The following is a 25,151-nucleotide window of genomic DNA, read 5'->3' on the forward strand; positions in this document are numbered from 1 at the left end:
CATGCGCGGGGTCACGGGTGGCCTGTGGCTCCCTCAGGTGCTTCTGCGTCTGCCCCGGCTGCTCCCTCCATCAGGCATAGGCCTGCGCGTGCACTCCCACTTGGTGTCCGCCTTCTGCGTTCTCCTTGACAGCGTTCCTACACTCCCACCTGACGCCCCTCCCAACTCGCCCCGGAGACACACAGGGTAGGTCACGTCATCATCGCCACACAGGCCCCTGGCGGAGCCCAGATATGCTGGCGTCCGGCCACAGTCAGGGCACTGTGCTAGAAGGTAAGCGCTCATGGGCAGGCATCTCCTCACGCTTATCTCCGCCCTGTTCCTCAACCTGCCTCTCTCACTGAACCGCCCGGTCTCTCCTGGGGGTGGTAGGTCTCTCACGCCCTCTCATTCTTTGCTACTCCAGGCAGGCATGGAACTCCCAGGGGCCTCACCTGGCAGAGAGCGGATGAATTCGTAGACGTCGTCCACGTTCCACTTGGTGGGCTCACTTGGCAGGAAGTGGTGGCCCATGCCCACCAAGTCCCGCATGTGCACGTCAGGGAGCTCCAGGTCCCGCGGGCCTTGTCGCCGGCGGGAGGTGGACGAGCTGGCTGAGATGGGGGACAAGGGTTCCTCATAGCTTGAGTTATCTGAGCAACGGCTGGAGTCTTCCTGGCTGTGTGTTAGCTGCAGGGCAGCCGTAACTGAAAGGGGTACGGTGCCTGTCGGCTGGGAGCAGAGAGAAACAGTTTTCTTCAGGATGGGGGAGTAAACCAACTCTAGCAAGAGTGCTGGACAAAAGCAGGTAGTCTCCCCTTTCTACGTGGTTGGCTGCTATGTACCTTTGAATTCTAGATCAAAAAGTATCTTTTGCAACGTCTTCTCTCTGATCCTAAGCAGAGTGAGTCCCAGTACTGGTTCACGTACCATCCTGCACTGCAATAATCTCATTATAGGTCTATTCTTTCTCGTAGATGTGGGTTTTTTTAACCAGGGCTCTATGGGTTTTGGGGAATGGTCTGTGCACCACCTGAAAGAGCATGTAGATTTTCTTGTGTGCGTTCATTTTTAACTGTAGCTTTCATCAGATTCTTAAAGAGGTTTAAGAGCAAAACAATAAGTAGCAAAACAAACATACGGTCTAAAGCATCACACTAGGCTGTGAGTTCTTGCAGCACAATTCAGAGCTTTAGTGCCTAACAGTTCCTGGCACATAGCTGGTGCGGAAACATACTTAATGAACAGAACATCCAGTTTTTGATAGAGACCTTCAAAGATTCAGTGCTCTGATGCACAGAGAAGCAAAAAGGTGGGGAGATGAAGGGTGTTAGCTTCTTCCCCCCTAGCCCTTCAGGTAAGGTAGGTGTAGCTACCTGGGACAGCCTGTGTCTTCATGGGCAGCCCCAGAAGTCAAGGATGGAGGTAGACTGGGAGAATGGGGTGAGCAGAGGCAAGGTCACGAAAGAGGGACCCTGGGTCCCTCTTGAGCACCCATGGATCTAAGAGAGCTCTCTGAAGGGATATGGGAAAGGCTTGACTTGACACATCAGGAGATATGAGAATATGATGGAGCACTGACCGCCACAGCAGAAAGGACGGTGGGCACCCAGGGCTGTGCTAGGAAGGGAAGTCGGTGGGGACTTGAGAGAATGAGCTCCAGGCTCTGCCGGCCTCTCACCTGCTTCTTGGTATCCTTGGTAAGTGTCGGCAGACTGGCTTTGCTGGCCCGACGGCGGTTGTGGGTAGTGGCTCCTGCCTTCTGCAGCTTGCTCCGGTCCGAGTGGAAAAGCCCCACTCGTTTGGTGCACCCCACGTTGTACCTGCCAGTCAGGGGAACAAGGGAGGTCAGGGCAGTTGCAGGGTGCCCATGGGCCCCAGGAGGAATAACAGCAACTAAGGGGCAAAATCTGAGTCTGTCTACTCATTCCAATCCTAAGTCCATCACTCAGGACTGGCTGTGTGAATCTGGACAAGTCACTCAGGGCCTCAGTTTTCCCATCTGGAGTTGGGGATGAGACCACTCACTTTCTGTAACTGGTCTGGCAGTTACACAAGCTTGTGCTTGACCCAACTGCCTGGGTTGCGGTAAGAACTCGGGGCTGCCCTATTCTATTCCATACATTACCTGTGCCAAAAAGCTAGTGTCCCCTGTTCTGATGGAGGACAGCTTGGCAAAGCATCACAAAGGTGCCAGGAGGACTTCCAGCATAGCCCGAGGGGAAGGAAGGCTGGGATAGCCCTACTCTAACTGGTCCGCAGGGCCCCTCTGCCTGGGGGCCTAGAGTCCCTTCTTTTGGGAGCTTGGGCCCCTTCCACCTTGGCACAAGGACCACACAGCACTTAAGAGTCAGACGTCTAGATTCCCAGCTCAAAGATTTTAGGCACAACTATTTCTTGTGCTTCAGTTTCCTGTGTTTCTCAGTTTCCTTTCACGTATAAAGGACCCGACAGCAATACCTGTCTCACACGGTTACTCAAGACGAGATGACACAATGCATATTAATGCTTGGCACAGAGACCTGCATACGGCAGGCCCACAATAAACACTGGAGTCTGCTGTGATCATCTGTCTTCTGAGTTGGGGGAAAGCTCACAAAGGAAATGCAGTCAGTACAGTGGCTCAGGGCAACGTTTCCAGTGAGGGCTTAGGTAAGCCTAAGGAGATGGGAGCTGCCAGAGCCAGGTGCCAGGGCTGCCCAGGAGGCCCAGACAGCTAAATGCCTCTTCCTTCCCAAGTGGGCTTAATGCTGCTTGCCCGGACCTGCTCGTGGAGTTCTCGGGTGAACAAGTGACAGGACGCTGCTTCCAGGCAGGGCACGGAAATAGGGAGCTGGGCACCAAGGCGCAGCCCTGAGAGGAGGGCAGGGGCTGGGAACAGCAGCGGGGTGCGGGCTCACCTCTTTGCACAAGCCATGGAGCAGAAGCGCTTGGAACGCTTGAACTTGTAGGCGAAATCCACCCGGCCGCAGAGCTCGCACTTGAGTTTGAGGGGGGTGCCCTCCTCTTTGGACTCTGAAAGGCATGACAGTTTGTGAGTGTGGACAGTGAGTAGTCCCCACAGGACCGCCCACAGCCTGCCCTGGGGCCTCTCACCCTCCGCCCAGCCTGTCCTGCGCTCACAGCCATGCCCTGCAGCAGCGGTCTGGACAGCGCCAAACCACTTTCCCCGCTGTTTTAGGAAGGGCTATGATTTCGTTCCCTGGACACCTGGCAGTTTCTTCTTTTAGGGGCTAGGAGACAAAACACAGGGGGGAAGAACTAGCGGCCCCCTCTTTATGACTCCAGGAGAGAACAGGTCATCCTCTAGAGGGAAAGTGCTAATACTGTCACCACGGGTCTGCAATCGCCCTACCCTTCCTGGGGGTGTCTGGCTGGCTGCTGGCCTGGGTATCAGAGCCCAGGAGATGGCAGCCTCGCAGGCACCACACCCGCATCCATTTAGCCGGGGGCTTCTGTGGCAAGTGCAGCCCTCACTGGCTTCACTGTGCCTCTGCGCTGGCCCCTCTCCTGAGTGCAGGCCCCTGAGGCAGAGAAGGAAGGCGGCAACTCGCCTGGGGCCGCGCCGCCTGGCCTACAACTCAGCAGTAACTCCTGGGGATCCCAGGGCTGGAGAGGAAGAGGACACACATTTCCCCCGGGACACGAGCTCCTGTCTGCTTTCGAGGGACGGGGTTGAGTACACACTGGGGGAAACGTTTGGTCAATCGACATGTTCACACACTTTCTGGCTCCAAGACCCTCTGTGGACACCAGGAAAGGACCTTCCAGCCTTGCTGATGTCCTGCTTCACCCTGCCCGAAGCCCCAGCATCCAGGGTCTGGCACGCTACCTTGCAGATAGGGCTCCTCCATCTCTGAGTCAGTGGTGGTGGTATGGTCCTGCTGCGGAAGTTTCTCAGGCAAGAACCCCTGTGCATACTTCTTCTTGAGATTCCCCACCAGCAGGGACGAGCGTCCCACCTAGAGGACAAGGCAACAGGGAGGCCGTGAGGGTCAGGTGGGCAGGCTCTCTTGCTCTCAGCCTCATCACAATCACAAGTATAAAGCACCCAGGCGCAGAGGCCACCCCCCACCACCATCCAGGCACACCTTCTCAAGGCCTGTTTTGCTGTTGAGTTCATGAGGCAAGAGGCCAATGGCCACCAAAGGACGGGGATGAAAATGGCTTCAGCTCAGGACTGACGGATGGTTTAGAGGGTCAGGAGGGTATCTCTTCTCCCAAGTTGTCTAAGGGGCACAGGTTCCGGCATCGCTGGAACCAGGGCCAGGCCCTAGCCCTCACGTCTTGGGGCAGGAACATGGCTGAGGCTGCGTGTGAGTCTATAGGTGACACAAGAGTCCCGGCCACCATTCCTGGATCCCTCACTGCTCTCCCTTACCACTGCCCTACCCAAGTCAGAGGGACAGGCAGCCAGAGAGGAGAAGAGGAACACGAGGATGCAGGGCCACACTGAAAGGCCAATCCTGGACTGGCTCATTCACGCTTTGGTTTACCCCCTTTGTTGCCTTTTTTTAAAAATTTTCTCCACTGTGCAACCCGCTTCAGTGCCTGCAGCCTACTGGCAGAGGCCAAGCAATGGTTCGGGGCCACGTTTGCTCTGGCATGGGACACTATGAGAGGCCCAGGGGGACGAGCCTGCCATAAATCCAAACCCATGCATCCTTTGTTGCCTTTTGATCAGGCAGCCTGGTGGCCAGAGCTCTAGCGGGGAGACTGGGGCTGCTGCCCCGTCTGCATCTACACTGTGAGGTCAGCTGGGTTCTGGTGTTTCTCTCGGAGGCCAAAGGGAGGACTGAGTCTAATGAAGGAGGGGATGTGAAGAGCTAAAGCTCCTTGTAGCTAAGGGGCCACAGGCCTTGATGGACCTCCAGGGGGAAAGCAGATGAGAACCTGTCCAGGCATTTTTGTCTTCTGGCATTTCAGAAGGGCAGTCCACCCATCTCAATTAATCAAGATCAGAGGCTTTGACTGACTGTTCAAACCACTCATGGATCCATAGAAAGTACAAAAGACAGATGGCATCCCATGAAGATGCTGTGTCTCTAACAACCAGTTAATTTCATCATGAGAGGCTGGAGTGCACCTGGCTCTGGGCCCCTCTCACCTACAGAGCAGGCAACCTGTCTCACCAAATTACACTGGCACTATCAGTGCTGGGTGCTATGTTCTAATGAGCCATTTTCTTGCCTCTTCTGTATTTCCCTGCGGTATAATGCTTAACTTGAGACACTTGATGAAATGCCCCTTTCTGAACAGCCCCTTACTCTCGCTCCTCTTTCAAGGCTCTGTCCCCAGAAAAGAAGCTTCAGGCGAGACCTCTGTTCACTTATCTTCCATTCAGATATATCTGGAGGATTCTCTCCTATACAGGTTCCCTTTGCTCTCTAACTGGCTAAATAAAGTGTTTCCCTTTGGGAGCTGTGGCATTCAAACCTGAACAAGGTCTCATTTCCCAAAGTACATCATCCTGCACCCAACACCCCAAGAACTCCCTTCTAACCTGTCCTTCACCAGGTGGGGACACAGTTGAGTCTGTCTGGAAATTTCTAACTAAAGGAGTCATGCCAATTATTCTTAGTTACTGACCCCTTCTGGATCTTAGAAAGACAAGCCTATGAAGAAAATGGGTCTGACACTCCTTTGGGGGGAAATAAGCAAGAAAAGAGCAACTTTTTTTTTCACATTTTTAGAAATTTTACATGGAAATGTAAAAATATTCTAATACACATCCAAAGTATACTTATTTAAAAAAAAAAAAAAAAAAGAGGGGAAAAGAAGTAGTCCGTACCGGGAAAGGCTCCGCCCCCTCCTGGATCACAAACCCTTCGATAACATGCGTCAGGATTTGGGGTTTCACAATGGCCTGTGGTGGTTTATTCTCACCATTCTGGGGGGCAGTGCCGGTGATGCTGGAGGCAGAGTTTCCGTTCCCTGAGGTCATGCCGGGGCTGCTGAGGTCGGTCAGTGCATGAACAATGCCCTGCCCTGTCTCTGTGCAAGGAAAGGAGAACACAAGCGGATGAGGTCAGAACCAGGTCGAGGCCAGCAGAAGGCGGGTAGGGACTCCACCTCGCCCTCAGCGACCACTCAAAGTGGTACAGTTTCCGTGGACACACCACCACGAGAATACACTCCGCTCTACAGCAATGAAGCTCAACAACCAGACGTGCTTCTTATTCTTATCCTGCGCTAAGAACAGTTTGACTAGGTTAAACAGACAAGGATTCTGCCTTTCGGAGAAGTGAAGACCTTGGTCAATATTGATCTGGACAAACAACTTAACATCAGCTCAAGGGAAAAAAGTGTATTCAAGGTACCATCTAAAACCAGGATGAAAAAAGCTGAACTAGGTATAGGGCTTGGGGCTTGATAGGTTTGTGGGAGACAGATTAAACGAAATTCTATGAGGTTCCTCGGAAAAGGGCCCAATTTTAAGCATGCTGTGAAATGTCAAAGTACTGAACCCCAAGTAAACATTGTAATATAGATCAGCCCATGCAAAGACTGGCTGTTTGGGATCACTGCATTGAGATACGTGTGTTCTATTTCTCCACCAAGAAAGCCGCCAGGCAGAGATGAGGTTATCTATGCTGTTCCTGTAGGTCCTGTGCTTCGAATCAAACCTCTTATCCAGTTCTCAGCTTCATACTCAATCTCATCCTTGGCCAACCACAGACTCCTTCCCTCCATGGACTGCGCTGCCTAAGTTCTCCCCATAGGCCGGCCAGACTTCCTCTGAAAGGCCTGCCAGACAGCTCCAGAAAGTGTGAGGGGGAGCCTCCATGGAACCGCATGAGGGACCTCCTCGTCTCCACTTCAAACAGTACCTCTCATGAGCTGCTTCACTCTGTGAGAAACAACCTTTATCTCCTTACTTTTGTAACTCTCTTCCTACCCCTTCCCAGGGCCATTCTCTACCACCACCAACTGTGTGACCTGAGGCTGCTTTTAAACTGGAACTTCCTAAAAAAGAAAAAAAAAGAGAAAGAAAGAAAGAACAAAAAAGCCATTTCTTTATTGCAACAAGCCTACTGACAGTAAGCGTAACTCAGTGTGTATATGTGTACACACTTTGGAAAATGATTTCAGTATAATTATTAAAGCAATTTCTGCACAAAATTTATAGGAAGATGCTCTTATTTCATGTTAAAGATCCAAAATCCCACCGCAGAGGAGGAATTTACAATGCCTAATTATACAGGATGGAGAAATCAAGTAAACTCATTTTAGGAAAGGTTTATAACTGGCTGACTTTCTTACTAGTAGTCCTAGCATACAATAAACCAGGATAAATCTTTTTTGTTAAAAAAAAGTTAACTATGACATACATCTTCAGTACTCAGACTTCTATAATTCAATTGTAATGAACTTCAGAGCTGAACAGGACTTACCAGAGAGATGTGATTGAGGAGATTTTAAAATAATTCTTTGGAGACACAGTCATACCAGCAAGTTAAGAAAAATTCCTTTCAATGTTTATAGTCTCCTTTGAAAAAAATTTTTGGACAGTTTTGACTTTTCTATAGGGATGGAAATTTTCTACTTCGGAATCAGTGTTTCTAAACTGTAAAGGTGTTTGGGAAGTGAAAAAAAAAAATCTTTCCTTAACAATTCATGAATAACTAGGAGGACTGAATTAACTATGCAATCAATTAAGTTTCTTTGCTTTAAAATTTTAAATACATGAAAAAGCAAATGTGTATTTTTAAAAATGAATAAATGTTAAGATAGAAAGGTTACTACTTAAATTAAAATCCTATTTTTAAATGACACCTGTTTCCTTTTAATTAGAGCCTAGATAAATATTCCCTAGGTTCAAGTCCTTACCAATGCCTGACCTTTCTCTGTAACAGCCCCACTTAGTGATTTTCTGGCATTTGCTTGAACACCTCTAATGACAAAGGAACTCACTACCTCTGAAGTAGTTTGTCCCCAACTTGGGCAGTTCAAGAAGTTCTTCCTTATAATGAGCCAAAAATCCATCTGTTAATTTCTGTCCACTTATCCTGGTTCTAGTCCTAAAGACCACACAGAACAAGGCTAATCATACTTGCACAATGGGTAAAAACACAGCCTTAGATTTGGCTTAGAGACTGGTCTCTATCACTCAAGTGGATTATGGGCATGTCCTTATCTGTCTCTGAGCCTCAGTTTCTCCAGCTATAAAATACAGACGATAAGATGACACTCTACAGCCCTGCTATGAGGCCTAAGTGAGAGGATGAATGGCAGTGCGGTGTGAGCACACTGGGAAACACTCAAGAAATGCCCTTGGTGTCATGAAGGACGGCACTCACGATCCCAGTACGTATTTTCTCCAGGCCACACTCCCTCTGCTCCTTCAACTACTTCTTATCTAAAAGGCTGCAAGTTCATCACCCTCTGTCATCTTTGTCAGCATGTTTTAAAGTCAGGTAGTCAACACTAACATATCATATCAAGTGTTGATCTAAGAGATCCAGTTTGTAAGTGTTTTGTTTCTTTTGAACAAAACCGGTTTCTTGCTGAGAGTACAGATGGAGGGCAATGAGTGACTCCTTTGTTTTAGTTTATAGCACTTCTATGCAATTAATCCATTTTTCTCTAAATTCTGGGATCATGCCCGCCTGCTGCTTTTCACTAATATTTGTCACCAAATGGGTGCTGATACCTTATCTCCCTGAGATTTCGCCAACCTTGTTGGACTCTTCTTCTTGGCCCCTCTACCCTACTGATTAATGTACACTGCAGAGGTGGCGGCTCCTGAGGGCAGATTCTTTCCTCATGCCAAATACAGGAGGAGACAGAGACATTCACCAGCCCAGGGGCTACAGGGCCAAAAAAGACTTGTTCTGAATCTAAGTTCTAAAAAAAAGGATCTTATTAAGCAAGAGAACAAACTAATAAGCCTTTTCACTACATCCTTAGAACGATCACTGTCTGTTATGACTCTGGCTGGTTGCAGGAGAGACAGAGTCCCAGGGACGGGCAGGACAGTGCTTTACAACTTGTACAGAGGTTTGCAACGATTCTATTTCGCATTCATCTTGCAGGCAAACCTTGATCATCTGCTTTAGCAACAAAGGAGTTTGGGCTATTTCTAGAATGACCATACACGATCTCACCCCCTGCCAAGCTCAGCACACTGAGATTAATTTAATCTGCTTCCCGTTCTCCCAGACTGCTCTGCGGCCTGCTTAGGGGAAAGCAGCTTAAACGTGCAACAACCTGCCCTGCTGGCCCTGAGGCCAGATGAGAAAGAGACAAAGAAGTCCTCTATCTTTGGAATTCTTCCTTACTCAGTTCCCTTGATTGGTCTGAGGCTGTAAGTGCTGCTGGGATTCCCACAGGTCTCAAATGCCTTTATACAGAGTGAGGTACCTGGATCTGCAAGGTGGAGGCCAGGATACCCTGAGAAGGAGAAGCTGCAGGAAGGAAATAGAACCAAGCTCCAGTGGGGGCGGGGGAAGGGAGAGGTAGAATCTAGCATTTAATTGAAGCTGACCACAAAGGGCCACGTATTCCGATGAGAATGAACAAAGCAATGTGCTCTGGGGGCGTCGTTACATAACACAGGCCTCAACCTGTAGGCTGCATCTCAATCTGCTCTCAGGCTCTGGCAGAAACAGTCCTTATAGGGACTGGATTAAAACACGAAGGGCGAGTCCCCTCCCCACTCCCTGGGCCCCATTTGTGAAACTACCTGCTCAGGGCCAGTCTTCCCTGCTAGGCAAAGCAGGGGCCCTGTTTAGGCAGGGCTGTTCGGCTCTTGTCTGTATCCTCAGGGCTAACCCAGTGACCAGCACATGACAGCCATTTAACAGGTGCCGAACCAGAGCGTGTGGGAACTGTGGTCTCCGTCTTCGCGGTTGACCCGAGTACTGTTCTCCCTAGTCTTCCAGCAGCAACCCGTCACCAGCTGAGATTGGCAAGTCACTTTCTGAGGCGGTGATGACTGAGACAGAGCAGGTGGCTGGTGCCTGCCTACAAGAATGGCATTTCTGGCTACCTGGCTCTGAAGAAGGGTAAAGAGCTACTTATCAGCCCATTTATTCTTGTTAGAGCGGGGATTTCCTCAGTGGATGGGAAATTTAGTATTAAATCGGCTCCAAAGACTGCAGCTCTGGGCTCCTCGGTCTGCTTTCACACACTGATGCTGGCTCCAGGCATTTGGAAAGGCATGATGACCTCCAGAAGCAAGAGGCCAGAGGCACCTATAGAAACAGCCTTGCCCCCAGGGCCAGGAGGTAGGTATCCAGAGAGGCTGAGCTCTCCTGCCTGCGAGGACAGAGGTAGGGCTGGCCCTAGTTAGGCTCCATCCGGGCCACTTTGGAACCAGTTATGGTTCTCTTTCGGAGAAGGCAACGGCATCTCACTCCAGTACTCGTGCCTGGAAAATCCCATGGATGGAGGAGTCTGGTGGGCTGCAGTCCATGGGATCGCGAAGAGTCAGACACGACTGATCTACTTCACTTTCACTTTTCACTTTCATGCACTGGAGAAGGAAATGGCAACCCACTCCAGTTTTCTTGCCTAGAGAATCCCAGGAACGGCAGAGCCTGGTGGGCTGCTGTCTATGGGGTCGCACAGAGTCGGACACGACTGAAGCGACTTAGCAGCAGCAGATGGTGTGCGTTATAAGCACAGATATGGCAAAAATAATCAGTTACGCTAAAATATGGTTCAGTACTAACATTTATTGTGGGTTTCAGATGACCTGACCAAGTCTTTCTATTTGCCCCGAAAATAAGCAGCCTTGAAGACCTGTCTTCAGAGGAGATGAAAAGTAAGCAGGGCCTATCCCTGCACCCCTCAGCTTGGCCAGTGGCCACTTCCACTTTCTACAGACATGAGGAGAAAGAGTATTTTAATTTACAAGACTTCTAACTACCAGAGCCTGGCAGCAGCAGGAGTAAGACAAAGCTAATGAAGTTAATAGAGGATTCAAGGAGGCAGAGTAGGTGATAATACGGATCATTTGTCTGCAGCAAATTCTGCTCGACAAATGGCTAAACAAGGTCGCTTACACAACACAGAGCGTTCTCTCCAGGCCCCTGACTGTGAAGTCCTGCTCGCTGGGCCTCAGCTTGGCAGGCCAGTCCCATGGGCAGGAGGGGTTACAGCAGGGCTCCTAAACAACTGCCTGCTCTAGAGAGACCCTGAGCGGAGACCTGCAAAGGGACACCCAGGGAAGCCACATCCCAGGCGGAGAGCAGCTGATGCAGAGCAGGCACCCCTGGCGCGAACAGGGGGCAGCAAGCGGAGGGCCCAGTGAGCCCTCAGGAAAGGCTGTGGCCACCCTTTACAATCTCATCATAGTTGGGCCCCTAAAGGCATTAGTGCCTCGGAAAGTGAGGAAAGTACAAAATCTCATTAAGTAGCAATTTGCTGATGGGGGGAGGGGGAGGGGGAAGAGCGAGGGAAAGAGGAATCGTGGCTCCATCCTGGGACCCCGACAGAGCGGTCAACTAAAGAGATTCGTCTGGTTAACAACCTGCTTTAAAATGCAAATATACACTGGCAGTCACTCCCACCTGGCTGTGAATCATTTAGAGAAGCAGAGAGCTTTCCTCCCCATTTAGAGACAGAAGGTCTGGGGAGAGGCATGGGGGGTGAAGAGCGGATATTTTAGATCAGGGGCACTAGCCCTCTGTGGACTGGAGACAGGAGGGTCCTGGGTCTAACATCTTAATTTTCCAGAGGAGGAAAAGGGTGCATAATTAAGTCTACATTTCAGAATGAAGGCAAGAGTGTGTGCCATCTAAATAAAGAGACTACACTCTAAAACGGGCTTCCCTGGTGGCTCAGGGGCAAAGAAAACCACCTGCCAATGCAGGAGACCCGGTTTGATCCCTGGATTGGGAAGATTCCCTGGAGAAGAAAATGGAAAGCCACCCTAGTACTCTTGCCTGGAGAATCCCATAGACACAAGAGCATGACGGGCGACAATCCTTGGAGTCACAAAGAGTCGGATGTGACTTAGCAAGTAAACAATACCACCACCCACTAAACCATGCACAAAAGGAGCTCTTAGAGGTGGGGAAATTGTAGTTTGCTTCCCACCCTGGATTCCCCTGAGAACCCAGAAGGTAAGAGGCACCAAGGCCAAATGTTTGTAGCTTGTGCAATTCTGCTAAGGACTGAGATGTCAGACACACAAAAAGTCCTTGCCTCCAGGACACACGACAGGCTGTGGCTTTTTCTCACAGGTGCTATCACAGTCCTGCCCTCAGAGCGCCTTTGCTCTTGGGAGCCACTCCTGAGAAGAGAAAAAAGGACTCTGACAGGAAGATTCCTTTGGCCTGCTCTGCTGAGTCACAGGAGGCCCACACCCAGGGTCCTCACCTGTGTCTGCGGGGAGCTGGCTGGCACAATGCCAGGGAAGCTGGGCCAGGTGGCCTCAGGCGGGCCTCCGTGTCACTGCGGAGTGACCCTGTTAAGTCTGGGTTAAGAGGATTCAAGAGCAGACGGGCTTCCTGGATCTTAAGCATCAAGTCTGGTAGGAGGGATCCTCCTCCTCCCTTTCGGCCATTACCATACAGCTGACTTTCAGCCAGTCTCTTAGGACACAGGCGGAGCGCACAGCCCTTCTGACTCACCCACAGGCCCCAGCTACAGTGGACATAAGCCGAATTGTAAACAGCTGAATGTTTTCCAAGCGGCCACCCCCAGCTCTGGAGGAAGGAATCAATGGAGTGAACCGCCAGCCGCCCCCGCACGTTCGGGACCAGGACTCAGGGGGATTTCCACACAGCTGCGGCACTGCTGCCCGACTCCGGGCAGGGAGCACTGTGCGATGACCACCTCCGGCTGCAGGGAGCCAGGGAGAGTTCTCAACAAGAGCTCCACTCGCTGGAGCCAGTCCTCCGGTCTCCAGCGCCCAGAGAGGGCTCCCAGATGCCCTGATGTCACAGTTCTCTAGCAGATGCTGCGATTTCACAAGGCAAAAGGTGTGGAACAGACATGAGAGGCCCTCTGCTAGGGACATCAGAATCACAGGAGACGAGAGGAAAAATGGCTGAGTGGAAAGGGCACCGGCTCTGTGCAGACCTGGGTTCACACTCTGGTCCCCTCTTTGATCACCTGGGCAGCTTCAAGCACTTGGTACCTGTCTGTGCCTCCATCTATATAAATGACCATCATGCTGCCTGTCTTGCAGGTTGACGGTGAATATCAGACTTTATATATGTAAAATGCTTGGCACTGATTATATCTGGAAGCTGTGCTACACAGCAGTTAAGACTTGGGATCAGGAAGACCCTAAGCTTAAATCTTAGCTTATTATCCCAGGCAAGTTACTGTAGGCCTCAGTTTCCTCATCTGTAAAATGGGATGCTTATCTTTGTCTCATATGGCTGTGGCAAGTATTAAATGTAATACTGCAGTTACAATGCAGTGTAAGAGGCCTGACTTGCCATTGGAGGGCTCCCATCACTGAGACTCAAGAGACCAGGAAGCCGCCCCAGGCTCAGTGCACTGGGCTTGGCCTCTTGCAGCTCCAGAGCACACCTGTTCTTTCACTGGCCCAAACTCAGGTATCACTCATGTTCCTCAGATGCGCTGGCCTACTCAGCGTCCTGTCCTGGCACTCCCGAGTTCAGGCTTCAGGAAGAAATTATTCTTCCACTTTGACAATGAACTGCAACACAAGGGAAATATACTTGCCGTTGAGGGCAGATCACACGTCTCAATTCACCTTCAACAGTCATTAATCCAAAGGACATGAGAAGTGCCAGATTCCCTTCCTATGCATTTATTTCATAGAGTCTCAGGGTATCACACAAAGGAACCCCAGAAACCAGGAAAGAATTTAGGAGCCAAAAAAGAACCACTTCTCCCCAGTGGTTCTTATAATGCCAGGAGGTGGTTTAGCCTGTGAAAAGAAATTACTTTAAAAAGTTGAAGATAAAATCATGGAAGATGGATTTGTAACAGTTAAAAAAACAACCACAAATGTTTAGAAAATTCTCTATCTTCAGGCTGATAACAAGGAAAGGCCACCATGTGGCTGGATACGATGCCTTTTTTGTTTACCAACTGCAGAAGCAACAATACTTTTAGAGAAATGGGTGAGAGACAGAGAGGGAGGGAGGGAAAGAATATGCACTAGAGAAAGCCAGCCTTGGTTGTCCTTGTCTATATAATGGGATAGATTATTCTCATCTTGCAAATCAATCTTCTTGATCATTTCTGTTCTTAGAAAACACTGCCCTCTCCCTTTAATAACCATCGTCTAAGTTCTCAATCACCCTACTTTGCTACCAATCAGCTGACAGAAGAGATTAATACTGGAGGCCTAGAAATGTGGACTTAATTGATTTTTTAAAAAAAACAGTATTTGGCTCACATTAATTTTGTTTTAATTTACAGTGTCATTTGCTTGGGCTATTTAAAAATATCTTAATATAGCAGTGTGGATTTAGGCCACATATGGATGGTTTCAAATATGCTAAAGATATCAGTAACTAGGGATAATTATACAGTATTTGAGACATAATAGCCGTGCAACTAGGGTTTCAAAAATAACTCCCAGCAGTCATGAACTCTCATTTTCTTGCCAACGGTTCCAATACTCAGCAGCAGACCTGCTCTTCCTAATCCACTGGAGAAGAGTCGGTTATGACATGGCATCTAAAAGCCATCTTTTCTTAAGAGAAGTTATGACAAATTTCACTGCTAAGAAGAAAATCATCCGAGACACAGGTTTCTGCTTTAAAGAAAGCCCAATGGCAGACTGGGACTCTCTTCAACATCTGGATTTATCTTAGAATACTGGCAATCCCTGTTTAACAGCAATCACTTCTTTGGCAGATGTAAAAAGAATGCTTTCTTTTGGACTGAACTGAAAAAAAAATCATTTGGAAATTTAAAGTATAGGAAAACACATCCCTTTTCACTAACTATAAATAATTTGCAAGGGGAAGGAAAAAGAAAAAACCATTAAGTATGCTGGCCTAGATGATTTTACAATGAATCACACAGCAACAATTTATTATTTAAATCATATGCTATTTTTTCAGTATATATCTTCAAAAACTAATCATTCTTAATTATATAACTAGATTAACTATTAAAAAAAACATTTTTTATTCATGTCAATTATATTCTACTTTTGTAACTAATGGGGGGAAAAGCCCTGAGTCTATAAGACTGTTGTCTTGGATAAACAAATGGCTGATTCTTTTCCTATCAATTCCCAAAATGTCATAAAGTTGAATTAAAGATGGTTTGTCTCTGAGTTTTTTTTTAAACAAGTATCATATCTGTGTTCTGATATAACTAAATTCTAGCTGAAATTTTTAAATAAGTCAATGCTTAAAATGAAACCTGCATCTATTTGAACTGTGGATAAGTATTTCAAGTTATCTTGAACAGGCCCACTTGAAACAATTTTAACAGAACACATATTCAAAAAGTCTTTCAAACTGGTGACTCACACTGCAGTTTAAAGCAGGCCATAAAAACACTGAAAACACAAATCTGTATATGTTCATCACTCTACCTTGAGGCTTTAGTCCCAGCTTTGATTTCCATCAGACAAGGTGCTAGTAAGTCACTGCAGAGAGTCATTTCTGTTACTGGCAAAAGCCCTCATGGGAGCAGATTGCGTAAGGCAGCTAGTCCTTACTCTGTTTCTCCAGGGGGTGGAAAACACCCAAGCATCTCTACAACCACTTTTGTGAGATTCCTCCTGACCACAGAAAATCATCATCTTCCAGTTGCAAAAATTGGCATCAAAGAAAGGGAATAAAAGAGAAACTATGCTTTTCTGAAGGCGTCTTGCTTCCTTATTCTTATTTCTAGTAGATGTGATGTAGCTTTTCAGAGGAGAATCTTTTCCAGGAGGGGATCAAATCTGCCTGGAGAGTAAATGGTACTGCACAGCTGGGAGAACTTTAATAGTATAATCTGGGACTAACCAAGAGGAGATAAAAACTCTCGGTAAATGTCACACTTCCATGGAGCAGCCTTACTAGAACTGGAACCACCATCCTATTCTCTAGTTTTTCAATTTAAACTTTATGTTGGCTTACCTACCTATCAATGCGAGCTGAAAGGGAAGGACTTTGACAGGAAAGGGGTGAACTTTATTCAGCAAATAAGTTACTGAATGCCTAGAGAGAGGCCCACAGCCCAGAGGAGGACAGAGACTTAATCACAACAGGAAAAAACAGAGACAAAAAGACATTCACACACTTAGGGAAAGGTTCTTAATTCTGAGATAGTAATTGTTTTCTTTCCCCTAAAACAAGAAAACCTACAGAGGGGATGCCGAAGGAAGAGCATGCAAGACCAGAGGCATGAACAGTTCAGTTTTATAAATCATCTACCTATTTATTCCCCTTATTCTCTCTCCCACTGAAAGATCCAAGGGATCCAAAGTATCTGAGACAGGAAATGAGTAAGGCAGGAAAAAGGATGTGGTTTGAAAAGAGTGGATTCTGGGGCTGAGCCAGAGCAAGGCACAGGCACAGGGTCAGAGATGGGGGAAGGGGCCTCGGGGGGCAGGAAGAGAAGTCTCAGGGTCACCAGTTTAGACTAGAAAGTCAGTGTCAGAGGAGGGATGTCTGGAGAGGCATGAGACACCTTCCTAAGAGGTTCTCCTCCACTGCAATGCAGAGGAACAAGGGCTGAAGAGGCCCACAGCCAGGAGAATCATTACTGGCACAGAAGGAAGAAGAGCTGGAGACTCTTCCTCACTTTGAGTGCTCTGGAAATAATACCTTGAGTGCACCTGACAAGGGCAAGTTAGAAATTAAGCCAGGACCTGGCAGAGAAGTGGACAGGGCTAGGAGGCCATGAAAAAATACAAATATTCATGAAGTATCTATGTGCCACCTAGCAATACAGCAACAGCTTAAAAAGGTGGGGGGGGGGGGTGATGAAAACAGGAGCTAGGGCTCACAAAAATGCAGTTGGACAACTGAGAAACCAACTCAGGAACAACAGAAAGTGGACTTGAGATTAAAGCTGAAGAGGGGAAAAAAGGCATCTCTTCTTCCCCATGTGTATGGACAAACCTGGAAACAGATCCTGGGTGGGCTGAGAGGCAGAGCTCCCATGGTGAATGCCTGAAAAGGGCAGGTGCCACACGAGCACCGCTGCCCATCTGCTGGGCCCTCTGTGAAAGAAGCCAGCCCTTGTGAAGGAGCCGAGCCAGAAGCTCTGGTTCCCGTCTGGCAGGGACTGGAACTCAGGGACAGAAACAGTGGGAAACACACAGGCATCAGCTGATTCAAAAGTGTGGTTATTTCCACAGAGAGATCCAGATGTTGAGGGAGAAGTGGGGAAAGCCACTTTTATATTCTTCACAGTGCCTAGGACAATGCTTCGCATGGGTCAGGAGGGCAAACAAGGTGTGTGAAATCTGAGAGGAACCAAAACTACTTGGCTGTGCAGGTATCTTAAGACACGAGAAGGAACCTCTTGCCCTGTAACCAACACAGTAAGTTTCTTTCTCTCCTAGAGTCAAAATGATATGAAGCCCTACATCCCATGTGACCTCAACTTAAGCCCTAAATCAACAGACACTGCCACAGGTCTGAGGCCCTGTACACAGAATAAAAACGGGAGGGCAGGGGCGGGGGTAGACATATAGGAGCAGGAAGGAACTGCCCTGTCTCATTAGTCTGCAATTTTCAGACTCATCTAGAAATCCGAGCAGTTCCAGCGTTTGGGTTGACTGGGGGTGGGGTGGGGAATAAAAAAATCCCCAGTGAATGGTAATTGGATTACCCAGTATGCCCCAGAGTCAAATGGCTGGAAAAGGCCAGGACAGCAGGGCCTGATACGGTTAAAAGGACACTATTTTCTAAACCAAAAATTGAGACACTTGGCTGATAAGACAATAGGATGGAATATTTTAAACTGGGGTTGTCCTAGAAAAATTGGGGACATATGGTGGATTTAGGTCGGTAGCTTATTTCACAACAAGGGATCCTCTGGGTCCAATATGCTAATGGAAGAGGATTAAAGATCTGGGATGGGAGATCTAAGGGGGAGAGCTGTCACTGATTTGTTAAGCAGGAAAAGGAACAGAAAACTGTGTCTCTGTAGACAGCAAGGCAACAAGGTCAACATTCTAGGTATGGAGCAGGAAGGAAAGGAAAGTTGATTATAACTGAAACTGTGTCAGTGAAATCTGTTCAGGTCTCAAAAGCGGCCTTGGGGGAGGGAAGGTGAGGGCTGTGACGGTGGGGCTATCCACTGCCACAAACTGGTATCCAGCGATATAGCAGTCGCCGACTAGGAGTTCTCATCACTGCAGGGTCACCGTTAGTTGGCAACCTGACCTTGGGCAGATTATTTCCCTCCCTGTGGACTTCAATTTAACGACGGAATCTCACAGGTCTCGATTTTTAGTGTAAAGAGCCCACACAATACAATATGCCTTCATTTGGCATGGGAAGGAGAGAAAACGCTCTTCTAAAAATGGAAGAGAGGACGGACACAGAACAGCTTGTCCCTTTCCATCCAATTAAAAGCCTCGTGAGACTAGATTAAAAACAAAACTCTCCAGCGAAGTCGCAGGCCCTCCAAGATAGGCAGTCGCCTACCCAGAAAGTATAGCGGATGCCAGCAGCCCTGTCCCTAAGCGGACCGTCCATCCCCGGGAAAGCGCCGTCCCCGGAGGACCGAAGCGGGGGTGGGGGCGTGCGGGGACACAACGGAAGCGTTGGGCACGCCGAGGGTGACGCAACGGCTGCCGGGGGAGTGAGGGGCAGGAAGGGTCCCCCGACAAGGCGGGGGAGGCGCAGGACACCTCCCCGGCGCCGGGAGGGCGAGAGTCGCGGGCTGGCACGGCCTGGCAGCCGAGTAGGCCCGGGCCGGGAGTGGCACCGGAGGGCGGTGCCCGTTGTCCGGTGCGGCGAGCGCGGGCCGCGGGACCCCTCCGGGCGAGAACCCCTCCCCCGCCACGGGCACTGACCTGTCCAGGGCCCGGCTGGGCCTGGCCGGGCGGGGCCTACGCAACCCCTCGGCCGGGCGCCGCCTCGCGCGGGGTCCCGGGCCCGGGCGGGCCGCCTCCTCTCCGCCGGGAGCCTCCGAGCCGGGGCCCGGGGCTGCCGCGGCGCATCCGACCGCACCGGCCGAGCCGGCGTCCACAAAGGGCGGCAGGGGCGCGAGGCCGGGGTGGGGGTGCGGACGGCGGCGGATTGCGCGCGCGCGCGGCGGGCGCTCTAGGGCTGCAGCCGCCGCGGAGACAATGCGGCGCGTCCCGGCAGGGCTCCCGCGGCCGCCTCCGCCGGGGGCGGGGCGAGGCGCGGGGGCGGGGCCTGGGCACGCGGGGCGGGGCCTCCGGGAGGCGGGGCGCCGGCGCGGAAGCCGGGCCGCGCGCTTCCTTTGTGCGGCCGCGCCGGCACCGCCCCCGCGGCGCCCTCGGGAAGGAGCCGCGAGGCCGGTGGCAGGTTAGAGACGTCACGGTGAGGTTTCGGGAGGCAGGCGCTGCGCCGACTTCCGCCCTCGCCCCGTCAGAAGTCCCCAGTGCGGTGATGAACTGTGACTCCCGCCTGGCCAAGTCGGAGGCAGGAAGAATAACGACTAGCACTAATTGAGTGCTTAATTTGTGTCAAGCCCTACATGCGCGCGCTCTCCTCTCACTTAAAAGAGTTCACAATAACCCCACAAGTAGTCATTATCCTCCCCACTGGGAACTGAGTATCAGAGAGGTTAACTAATGACCAAAGTGACCCAGTTACACCTCCATTAACGGGGATAATACCTCTTCTTTAGGCTTACTATGCAGGTTAACTGAGGGCATTCACACAAATTGCCTGCAGTGCCTGGCACACAGTGGGAGCCCAGTAAATGTTCTTTTCCTAAACCACGCTGGTTTGAACTGTGGGGAAGCACCTTCATTCAGTAGACGTGCTAGAGCTTGTGAGACCTTCACAAGCCACCACCCCCCACGCCCAGCTTTATGCGAATAGATGATCCGAATTCCTCTCCCCATACTTGACTTCTATTTCCAACATCTTCTCATATCCTTACCTTTCTTAGCATTCATTCGTCTCTGCATCCCTTTCCCCTCAGGCCTCATCTCTTTTGTTTCCACATTTTACATTTATTTTATATTCTCTGATGGTTTACTTTGCTCTCTTTTTCTTTCCCTCCCCCCCGCCCATTTTTCAATGCCTTCTTTCATTAATATTCACATTTCCTCCCCCTTTCTGTCCTTACATTTCTTACACTTATCTTTTGTTCTATAAACATGCCCACACTACTCCCTCCCTACTTTTATCCACTCCACTAGTCCCTTCTGGAATACCGTCTGCTCAGCTCCACCTGTCCAGGTCCTCCCTCTCCTAAAGGTCTAGACTCAAGAAAAGTAGCTGGCAAACTTTTTCAGTAAGAGATCAGATAGTAAATATTTTAGATTTTGTAGGCCACGTGGTCTCTATTGCAACCATTCAACTCTACTGTTGCATCAGGAAAGTGACCACAGACAACACTACATGAATGTATGTGGCTGTGTTCCAATAAAACTTTATTTGTGGACACATAAACTTGGATTTCATATAATTTTCATGTATCGCAAAATATTCTTTTGAGTCTTAAAAATGTTTTTTTAATGTAAAAAACAATTATTAGCTTGTGGGCTGTAGGGATACTGGTGATATGATGAATTTGGCCCTTAGGATGTAGTTTGCCAACCTTTGCTCTAGAATAATGCCACTTCCCCCCTTCATCCCCTCCGCCCCCACAATCTACCCAGATAATCTCTACTCAGCAGTAACTTTTCTGTCTTACCTTTTGAAGCACTTACCCATAATCTTTCTATGACATTTATCATATCTTATCTTTTACTGTATTTTTTTCCTGTCCATTTCTTATCTTTTCCTTAAGCTCCGTGAAGGTAGGGTACAGACCTTCTGTCTCTGTGGATTACCTCCCATTTCACAGTGCTTTGCACAAAGCAGGCATTCAAACATATAATACAGAATGGATATTTAAATCTTGGGTGGTTGACAGTTGTTTTCCATTGTGCAAAACTTACTTTTCTCATGAGACAGAAGCTTAGGAACAGGGTGCTTTGTTATATGTGTATCATTTGGACTAGATTTCAGAAAAAAAATTTTGAGAGTTTTATAGACAAGATGAAGAAAGGAAGGCAAATGTCAGTTCATTCAGAGATTGTTGGATAACAAATAACTGAACAAAGACTGTTGATTATCACCAACCTGCAGATTGGGCATGTGTCTTCAGTCAGGTCCTATTCAACATTTCTATCAGCAAATTGGTTAAAGACATGCTATATAATATACAGATGGTAAAGTTAAGCAGAGGAGTTAGTAGAATGAGTGACAAAATTCAGATATAAAACATTCCTGGCCCATCACTTATTCTCTCTGTGCCTCGGTTTTCTTATCTTGAAAATGGGCATGATAAAGGTTCCAGTTTCAGAGAGTTATTGGCAGGACTAAGTGAGGAAATGTATGTAAAGCTGGCAGAGAGGACTCATTAAATGCTAGCTATCAACTGTTACCATTTTCTGGCGTGCCTTGAACTGTGGGCTAAATTCACAAGACACCACTGAATGGATATAATTAATAACATTTTGGCTCACAATATAAACTATATAAGTTTGAGATGGAGGGGACCTGAAATGATAGCAGTTCACATAAAAAGAAACCACAAAAACAGAAACCGAAACCAAGCCCAACCCCTCTGGGATTCACAAGACACAGTGCTCTGTGAACCAAGGGTATCATTCCCTTGGGTTGGGGGAGTTAACATGGGGTCATAGGTGCAATGTCGTGATGAAGGCAGGTGAGGGCATTACCCCTGAAGCCAGAATTATGGGGCTGCCCTTTCTTACTTCTGAGACCCGGAGCCTTTCATTTCCTCCTCTAAATAATGGGGACAATGGTAATGCTCTCTCAGGGATATCATAAGTGAGCAAAGGAAAACAGAACTTGGCACATAGTAGGTGTTCAACAAATTTTAGTTCTTCTCTACTATACTATGCAGAACTCTGCCTCTTGGAGGGCTTATAAAGCTAGGTCTAGGTGCCAACCTTGGGTCACTAGCATCTTTTTATATTCAGAATTAGTGTGCTTCATTTGGGGGAATCACACTTTAAGAGAATTAGTGGAAGGGTGGAATGTGGCTAGACAAGAATGATCAGCATGGTGTAAATGGGATGTCTTGATGTGTGATAGGTAAAAAATGAAATAAATCTCAAATATTTAGCCTGGAGATGTTTTTTTCTCTCTTTCTCTCTCTTTTTTTAATGGGGGGGGGGGATGGGGAGAAGAAAGAGACATGATAATTGTCTACACACACTGTAGGAGATGGACTCCATTACAATCCACAAGACAGAATCACAGCCAGTGGTGGGAGCTCCAGGACAATAGATTTTGGCTTAATTTGAAAAGCCACTTTCTGATAATTAGAGCAATCCCACAGTGGAATGGGCTGCTTTACAAAACGGTGGACCCCTTTTCATTGCAATTTGTCAAGAGAACTCTGATCTCCTCTCTTTTAATTTTTCGACTGTTCTTTGCTTTCCTTTGCTTTTCTTTTCCTTGATCCCTCTTCCATTCCTTATAGGACATTTATAACTACTTTGTCCCAAAGTTCTTTTATTCTCATTTCTCTTTCTTCCATTTCCAAACTCCCCTTTCTCTTGGTTCTCTCCACCCCCACTCTCAGCACATTGAGTTCAACGATGGAACTGCCTCCCTGAGTTATACGTGGCCCGTGGCCCAGAATGTCATCAAGATCTGGGCCAAGATGGCTGCACAGACGGGCAGAGAAGGAAAGGAAAGGGAGGGGACTGCTGTGGGGGCAGAGGTACCACCGGGGTTCTCCTGTCAGGGTGGAGGGATCAACGGAGCCTCCTGAAACCCAGGTCTTAGAGAAGCCTGCCTGACACTGAGCGCTCAGTGGGGGAGCTGGGGGCAGAGCCACTGTTCCTTCAATGAGGCTTTCCATGAATCCCCTGCTAGATCCCCTTAGGCACTGCCCTCATCTATATGCTATGCAGCCGCCTTGTCATATCCCCAACTTCAAGAACACTCTCTCATACCAAGTGGAGCAGAGGATTGAGACAACTGGACCGCTGGGTGAACTCTCAACCTGACATATGGCTATGTGGATACAGCTGACAGCAGTGACAGGCCGGTCTCACCTACAACTTTCTTTTCTTTCTCTATCCTTTTATACCTTCTGGGTCCCCTTTCTTTATCCTTGTTTCATCCTCTCAATCCACTCTCTGATCCCACCTAACCAGCTTCTTTCTTGCTGCTTGGGGTTGATAGTTTCCTTCCCGTTCTAGAGGCCCAAGTGCAATGTGCCAGGGGGTGGCAAGGAGGGCTGACTCTCTCCCCTCCCCCAAGGGCCCCACTACACTTCATACCGTGAGCTGGGGACTGCTGGATGTTCGGGCTCTTGGGCACAGTCAGGCCACCCGGCATCGCCGTGACGATGGCTTGCTGATGTGGTGATGGGCCAGACCGAGTCTCCGACCCACACTTCTCCCCAGGTACCGCTTCCTTCCAGTCATCAGGGGTGCACTGCTGGGGCTGTTGAAGGACAGGACAGATATGATTTGCTCATGAATTGTCTCTGCCTTCCTGAACGCATCCCCCGTTTCTGTGGAGCTTGGGTAGAAGGACATTAAGATTCAGCCAGTCCCAAGTTAGGAAGAGGCCCCTTTTCTTTCCTGGAGTACTCAGTGAGGACTTTGATGCTCAGCCCACCCAGATACACATCCTAGTGGTGTCCTCCCTCTTTGTTCCCTGGACCTTGGGATAGGCTTACTCACCACCGGTGAAGCAGGCTGTAGTTGTAAGATGACAGCTGAGGCGTGCTGGAACCTGCGCTGAGGGGTGTGGGCCAGGCCCTCGGGATATCCGTTGTGAGCCCCAGTGTCTGGTGTGGGAGGGGGACACTGCTGAGAGCTGCCAGGCTTGTGCAGGTTGGCAGCAGGGCATTGGAGAGGCAGGGTGGATGGGACTGGGCCTAGCGGCATGGCATGGGCTTCTGGGCTGGGTTGCAGGGCCAGGCTCGGAGGGACCGAGGCCAGCTGGGGATGAGACGGGGCTTGGAGCGCCGGCCGTGATGGCTGGGGCGGCTGCTGCTGCTGTGATGGCGGCTGCTGCTGCTGCATCACAAACTGGGGCTGCAGGTGCTTTGAGGATGGCTGGGAGAGGAGCTGATGCGGCTGCAGCTGAGCATAGGCTGAAGAGGGAGAGGCCAGGTTAGGTGGCATGGCTTGGCCTGGTCTTCTGCTGTGTCCCCCCAGCTGCGCCCCCTCCCACATCCACATAAAGAAGGGTCTCCAGGCTCAATGTTATTGCTTTCATCTCTTTCCTCCTTTGCCGAGAGCTTAGCCTGCCCATTGCTAGGGCCTGACTGTCTCTCTCTGTTTTCTTGCTTTCTTCCTATGCTGAAACACTGGGCCCTTGGCTGGCCCTCAAAGTCCAGTGCAAACCTCACCTCCTCTGTGAAGCCTTCTTGGGTCATTCCAGCTGTTCAGAGAAACCCTGAATACTGGAGGGTGCTACATTCTCTCTTTCCTCCATGCCCTGCGCTTGCTTTGATCCATGTTTGCAACAGGTGCAGCCCATCACCCAGCCCAGCTCTGTAAGGATGGCTGTTAGTCACCCTCCTGGTTCTGCTCGGACCAGGCCCCCTCTAGGGAGGGCCTTCTGCACAGATAGTCCTCAGACTCTGGTGGGAGGCAGCCTGGGCTGGACCACAGTTTCCTCCTGTTACAAGTGGAGGACCTTGGGCTAGCTGTTTAACCTCTAGAGGCCTCAGATGCCTTGTCTGAAAACCAGAAACAAAAATAGCTCTTGCCCAGAGAGTTGTAAGGATGAAAGAAAGAAAGAAAAAAACACACAAAAAAACTGTGCAAATGAGAGAAAAATGACATAATGTGAACAGCACAGTGCCTGGCACACGGTCACGGTCAGTCACTTAATTTGCATATTCAACCATATTATTAAAAGTCTTATTTCAGTCTTAGCTTAGGTTCTGAGTGTCCTTGGCTCACCTCTACCATAATGACGTGTATCGCAATGGATAAGAACTGTTTCTTAGCTATCTTCCCTTACAGGTCATGAACCCCTGATGATTGGAAACAATCACGTTTGGCTTTATCTAGAACCTCGTATGATACCTAATAGTAGATGAGGGCTGAATAAATAAATGTATTGTTGTGGACTGGGATTCAGGGGTTGCCA

At 49.1% G+C, this 25,151-nt stretch overlaps 1 protein-coding gene and 1 non-coding gene across 4 annotated transcripts in view; both read right to left on the bottom strand.

Annotated features, from left to right (window-relative positions):
• PHC2 (polyhomeotic homolog 2) overlaps positions 1–25,151 on the bottom strand; it is a 115,835-nt gene that overhangs the window by 6,771 nt on the left and 83,913 nt on the right. For 2 of the 3 annotated variants that reach the window (XM_065930342.1, XM_065930343.1), the window contains 7 exons: positions 23,729–24,144; positions 23,321–23,486; positions 5,771–5,973; positions 3,812–3,941; positions 2,880–2,994; positions 1,661–1,802; positions 435–711 (listed from right to left, as the gene is read on the bottom strand). In XM_065930342.1, coding sequence (XP_065786414.1) covers positions 435–711; positions 1,661–1,802; positions 2,880–2,994; positions 3,812–3,941; positions 5,771–5,973; positions 23,321–23,486; positions 23,729–24,144 — 1,449 coding nt within the window. Of the gene's footprint in view, positions 1–434; positions 712–1,660; positions 1,803–2,879; positions 2,995–3,811; positions 3,942–5,770; positions 5,974–18,889; positions 19,197–23,320; positions 23,487–23,728; positions 24,145–25,151 lie in introns of those variants that run through there. The other variant, XM_065930344.1, reaches the window with a different exon arrangement.
• On the bottom strand, positions 4,508–4,640 carry LOC136165824 (small nucleolar RNA SNORA42/SNORA80 family). Its single transcript, XR_010662793.1, has one exon. It is a non-coding gene; the product is annotated as a small nucleolar RNA SNORA42/SNORA80 family (small nucleolar RNA).

Source organism: Muntiacus reevesi, chromosome 3 (genome assembly GCF_963930625.1).
Source record: "Muntiacus reevesi chromosome 3, mMunRee1.1, whole genome shotgun sequence".
NCBI classification, from domain to species: domain Eukaryota; kingdom Metazoa; phylum Chordata; class Mammalia; order Artiodactyla; family Cervidae; genus Muntiacus; species Muntiacus reevesi.